The following is a 6,079-nucleotide window of genomic DNA, read 5'->3' as shown; positions in this document are numbered from 1 at the left end:
ACTCTACTATATTATTAGTACTACTAGTATATATAACTACTTGACGGTTACTTTAAATTCGGCTAAATCTAATTGTAAAAAGCTAAAGGGAATAGCGCTAGAGTTAATGTCTAGAGCTAAGGAAACGGCTATTAGTTTTAATATTAGCAAGATAGAGCTTATACACTTCTATAGTAAACGTACTACTATAGAAGAAGGGCTAAAGCTAGGAGACGTAGAAATATCCCCTAAACCCCTAGTTAGGTAGCTAGGGGTATTTCTAAACTCTAAGCTTACTTTTAAACAATATATAGAAATAAGAATCTCTAAGGCAAAAGAGGCCTTCTATTTAATTAGAAGACTAGGAAATATATAAAGAGGTCTATCTTTATAAGCCCTACGGTAGCTCTATATAGCTTATATTACTACTATAGCAGACTATAAAATATAATGCTAGTAGAAAAGCAAATCTAGAGACTACCTACTAGCTAGGTACTAAGCTTTATAAAATAAGGCCCTAAAACTAGTTTTAGGAGCGTTTAGAGGATCTCCTAGCTAGGCTATAGAGATTAAAGCTTCTATTCCTCCTCCTAGAATTAGATTTAAAAAGCTTTGCAATAGCTATACACTAAAGATCCTAAATTTAAGGAAAACTACGTAATTAAGAAGGTCTATATAGAAGAGATTAATAAAGATAAGGACGAACTAGCAGCTAGCTTAAGCTCTAACTCTAGCCCTAAAAACTCTACTATAAAGCACCTCTTACAGCCAAAAACATAGCTGCTATCTCTAACTTCTAAAGTTTAGCAGCTAATTCAAAACTGGAAAATAGAGAGAATCTTTCTAAACTGGCAAAAACCGTAGTCTCTTCCTATTTCTGCATTCTTTTCTATCTTAAGAGGTAGTAAGGAAGAAGCTGCACAAGAATATCTAAGGCTAGTAGAAAATCTACAAGATTCCCTAGAGTGGGATTTAGTAGATATATACTATACAGATAGCTCTAAAGATAGCAAATTAAGTGCGGCAGCTGTATGCAAAATAGGAGAGAGAAATAGGATTAAATATACAACAAATTGGAACCTAGGACCCTATATAGAAATTATAGATATAGAGCTCTACGCAGTCTATAGGGCCCTAGAACACCTAAAGCAACAAAAACTAGAAGAGAAAAAGGTTTATATCTTTATAAATAGCTAGGCGGCTATTAAAAGATTATAACTAAATTCTCTTATAGGAGGGCAAGAACTAGTCTTTAAAATTACGCAAAGCTGCTCCTATTTAGCTAGTAAAGGTATCTCTATTAACTTCTATTAGGTCCCTAGCTACTTAGGAATCTATAGAAACGAAATAGTAGATAAACTAGCTAAAAAGGGTCTCTTTAGAAGAAAGATAAAGTCTTTTTATACTTCTTTATCCTATATAGGGAGAGTAGTAAGAGAAAAGATACTAAAATAGTGGGAAAACAATTAGCAATAAAATAAAAATAAAGGAAAACACTATACTAGGATCTGTAAAGGAAGTTATTCCTTTTCTCTTAAAGCAACTAAGGATAGATATCCTAAAAAGCTACAATCAGCTTTCTTCTAGCTAAAACTAGGAAAGGACAAAGAAGGTAGATGCTTTAGAGAATATACTACTATACAAACCCCTAAGCACCTACTACTAAACTACAGCCTATATAAAGAAGAGAGAAAGAATATATAAAGGCAACTAGGCTCTTCTCTTTCTCTAAAGAAGTTATTTTACACAAAGAAAGGAAGAGAAGCTCTTTTTCTATTCCTAAACAGGATAGAAATAGCTACTAGAAAGTGGCTAATAGCAGTAGGATCTTTAGAAGGAGGTAACTCCTACTAGGATTTTAGTAGATAGATAATAGGGAGTAAAAGAATAGAAATAATTTACAAAAGGACAGGGATAGGCGTTAGGATTTCTTATTTTTTTAGAATCTTTTCTATTGTTTTCTTATTACTTAATAGTTATTAGTAACCTAGTATTTTTACTAAATAGCTATAAACTATTAGGACATAGTTACTAGTATATATTAAGCTGCCTAAGAAGGATTTATATATATAGAGCTATAGCGCTATAGCCTAGAGGCTGCATACGCAGTATTGTACGTAGTATAATATAATAGACCTAAAAAAAAAAAGTTAAATATATATAATAATCTAACTTAAAGTAGAAGGATTTAAGCTCGTTTAGGTAGGGGTATATACGTATTAATTAGGGGTACGCGTATTATTTAGGGGGTGTTTATTTACTTACTTATAGAAATATATTCTAAATAATATATTTATATTATATTAGGGGGTGTAGGCCCAAGGAGAGGGTAATCTTGCCTCAGCCTGCTTATATAGTAGGTTCCCTACTATTAAGCAGTAGTAGATAATTATATACTTATTACCCCCCTTAGGCCTACCGCAAGCCTAAAAGGCTGCAAAACTATCTATAGGGTGGAGGGTGGGAAAGCGAAAAGCTAAAAGGCTGATTGTAATAGATATTAATGTTACTATTTAAAGGAGGTATAACTTCGCTTTAAATAAACATCTTTATTTATTTACTTGCTTGCAAAGATATATTTTAAATATTATATTTATATTATATTGGGGGGTATAGGCCTAAGGAGAGGGTAATCTCACCTTAGCCTGCTTGTATAGTAAGTTCACTACTATTAAGTAGTAGTAGATAATTATATACTTATTGCCCTAAATAACGCGTACTGTTAGAACCTAGCGGTATAAGGGCTACGCCTAATAACTAATATAAATGTAGGGATATATGTCGTCTCTTTACGCCTATAGGGTATTGTTAATAGACTGTTTAAGTAACGTAGAATCTCTAGGTAATATCGAAGGCTATTAACGACGACGACGTAGTAGGAAGGAGGAAGAGAGGAAGCTGGAAAGCGTTAATTTAAAACCTGTTAAAACCCCTATAGGAAAAATTGTTAGGAAAGACTACTTATTAACAGTTATGGAAAGACGCGACGCGAAACTTCGTGATCTTCTAAGGGGTAAGACGTTTTATCGCGACGACAACACAACGCCGTACGGCATAGTATTATTAAGGCTATAAGACAAATGAATAACAATTCTCTATTAAATAAGCCTTATTTTAAAGCGAAAAGCCAAAAGGCTGATTGTGATAGATATTGATGTTGCTGTTTAAAGGAGGTGTGACTTCGCTTTAAATAGACATCTTTATATAATTATCCGTTTCTGTCACGGCACTGACCTGACACGTTGTTACGACTCGGCGTTGCTGTGACACGAGCACAGACCTGACCCCTGAGCGACACGTATATATACCGCCTCACCTCTGTATATAGATCCTCACACGACATCGTTTGTCAATGATATACAGTCACCTCGTACCTCGTACCTTGACAGTCGGCACGTACTGTGACAGTTTCCTTAAAAAATTAAGCTATTATAAAGTTTACTTAAAATTTTCTTTTAGTATATTACATTATCTTTAATATAGAAAAATTAGGCTAATATAATAGATATAAATTAGTGCTAGAGTAGCTAACGTTTAATTTACTACTAAAGAATATTAGCTATTTAGAGTTGTAAGGTGAATTTAAGCGCGTCCATTAATTGTTCTCCCATCTTGCGGCCTCCCTCGGCGCTCGGTTCCACTCTAGCGGTATAGTCCTCCTTGGACTTCCCATCCAGAACATCAAAGAATGCACAGGGCACAACGGTCGTCCCTTCGATGTTAATTTCCATAGTTGCTAGCTCGTACATCTTCTTGATAGCAGTCTGTAGCTGCTCTGGGTGACGGTTATATCCCAAAAGTCTCAGTGGTAAATCTGCCCAGCTCTTCTGCATGCTCGCACCGGCCTCGAGGGGGAAGTAGATCATGCAGATGATAACGGCGCGGGGCTTTTGCTTCTCGATTATTCTGGAAACATACGACTTCACCTGCGCATTGAACATCCTCTTGAAATAGTTAAGAGACCATGCGGTCCCGCGCTCCAACGAGCCGTGCGAAGTTAACCATGCAAGCTGCAACATGTGACGTATTGTCGCGAATGTCGGATTTAGCGCGATATCGTTCCCACCTACGGAGACAATCAAAACATCTTCGGCGCGAATATGATCTCGGATGAATTCGTCATGTGGAAGTAGGCCGTTGTCGCGCTCTCGGAGCATGGAAGCCTCCACCGCAGTGTTGATGGCGGTTGCTTGATTTCCAAGATAATGGTTCAACCAGAACGCAATGTCCGGTTTCGGCTGCGGAGGATCAAGGATGGAAGCATAGATGGCGGGTACATGCACTGGTAAAGGCTCATCTGCTGCACCACTTGATGGAACCCAGTACTTGTTGTCCAAGGAGGAGTCACCAGCTAGCCAGACGATGAACTTGTCAGGTCTTTCAGTAACGGTTCTGGAGTAGAATGTAGCGAGATCAGGAATTGGGTGGCCTTTCCATTCGTCATAGAAAGGGAAGGCTTTGATCTTCCGACTTCCGCGCGCAGACATGCTCACTTTGTCCGTCGTAGTTGGGGGTGAATTTTAGGTTTTCATTGATCCAGTGATGCTAAAGCAGAAGGCTGTGCGCTCCGCAGTAAAATTTGGTTGCGGGCGACAGCCTGTCGGACAGCAGGCCTGTCGGACAGGGCTTGGCATTCACACTTTAAAACTTTATTTTCCCTTTCTCTTTATTACATAAAGCAGCATTAAAATGGCTAATTAAAGTGATATTCTATTTAATAAATTTAAAATTAATCTCTCCTTTAAAGCAAATATTAATTCTGCTCTCTTTAGCACTAATACTAATATAGATTTAATCTTAATAAGTTATGTAAAAGTTAGAGCTTTAAAAACTATCTCCTTAATTTATAAATATACTTATTTAGTAACTAAAGCAGATAAGACTTATATAAAGAAGGAATTATAATGGGACTAGCCCAGTTATAGTAGGAATGTCTTAGTAAAACACTCAATAGATGAATTCTAACGCTTTAACCAAATTCTGCTAAATTCTACTAGCTTAATTAACTTCTGCCAAATTCTGCTAGATTAATTAAATTCTACCGAAGTCCATTAAAGACCGCGTGTGTATATACGCACGTATTAACCACTAAGCCCCTAACTATTTAATTATATAATTCTCTTATTATTCCTCTCTCTTTTTTATATAATGTCTTGTTCTTAGCAAGAGCTATATACCCTTAGATTTAGATAGAATTTATATTATTCCTTTAAATCTTCCCTAAAGTCTCTTCGCGCCCTTATATTACATTATATTAAAACAACTACTATTAAAATAGCAAACGAACTCGAACCCTTTATGTTAACTATAAGTATTATAGCCCTAGTTAGGGAATAGTTAACTATAATATAATAGTCCTTTATAGATGCTTTAGCCTAATAGCGAGTAATATTAGAAGCTTAGTACTAGTAATTAATAGGAGTAATCTATAAAGAACTCTATAACCTTAAAGCACTTATATTAGAGACCCTAATAGCAATATCTATAAATAAAATTAAAATAACTATATATAAACCTAACCTATTAAATATAAACCCTAAACTAGTAATGGTAGCTTAACCTATATCTATAATAAACCTAGTACTTACTATAAAATCTAAAAAGCTCCCTAACCTTCTAATATTTAATAGAAATTAAAATACCCTATATTCCTTTATAACTAAGCTCTATCTTAAACTTTTAATAAACTATAACTAATACCCTACTAAAGCTAGCAAGATTAGCTATAGAATATCTTGGTTAAGTAAAGACGCTATATAAACTATAGATCTATTCTTCTATAATAGCACCTTTATTAATTTTAAAATCTTTATCTCTTTATTAGAATAAATATATAATAACGCTAGCCGTAAATATATAACTGTTACTAAACTTAAAAACCTATAATAATAGAACTAAGACTTTACCAGCTTCTTTTTAAAAAATTTAGGCCTTATTAATAAACTAAATTGGAATAAAGCCGCTAGAGTTACTACTCTCCGTTAAGCTATTTTAGATAAAATTAGAGTATAGTTAGTAGGTAGAGAACTGCTAAAGAACTTACCTAAATTTGCTATAATATGTTAACGAATTAATAAGAACCTTTAATATAATAAATAAA

General features: G+C 34.7%; 1 protein-coding gene across 1 annotated transcript; it reads right to left on the bottom strand.

Moving 5' to 3' along the window:
- Positions 1-3,494: 3,494 nt before the first annotated feature.
- Positions 3,495-4,531, bottom strand: K441DRAFT_671703 (uncharacterized protein). Its single transcript, XM_067650455.1, has one exon. The coding sequence runs from the start codon at positions 4,464-4,466 to the stop codon at positions 3,543-3,545; it is 924 nt and encodes a 307-aa protein (XP_067496377.1). The 5' UTR covers positions 4,467-4,531; the 3' UTR covers positions 3,495-3,542.
- Between the last annotated feature and the right edge of the window lie 1,548 nt (positions 4,532-6,079).

The sequence above is a fragment of the Cenococcum geophilum genome, assembly GCF_001692895.1.
Source record: "Cenococcum geophilum 1.58 unplaced genomic scaffold K441scaffold_107, whole genome shotgun sequence".
In the NCBI taxonomy this organism is placed as follows: Eukaryota; Fungi; Ascomycota; class Dothideomycetes; order Gloniales; family Gloniaceae; genus Cenococcum; species Cenococcum geophilum.
The sequence above is the reverse complement of the archived record's forward strand: the minus strand, read 5'-3'. Positions and strand labels throughout refer to the sequence as shown.

What these genes read in the sequence shown, in the direction of transcription:
- K441DRAFT_671703 (XM_067650455.1), bottom strand. Translation starts at nt 4,466, where the DNA reads ATGTCTGCGCGCGGAAGTCGGAAGATCAAAGCCTTCCCTTTCTATGAC.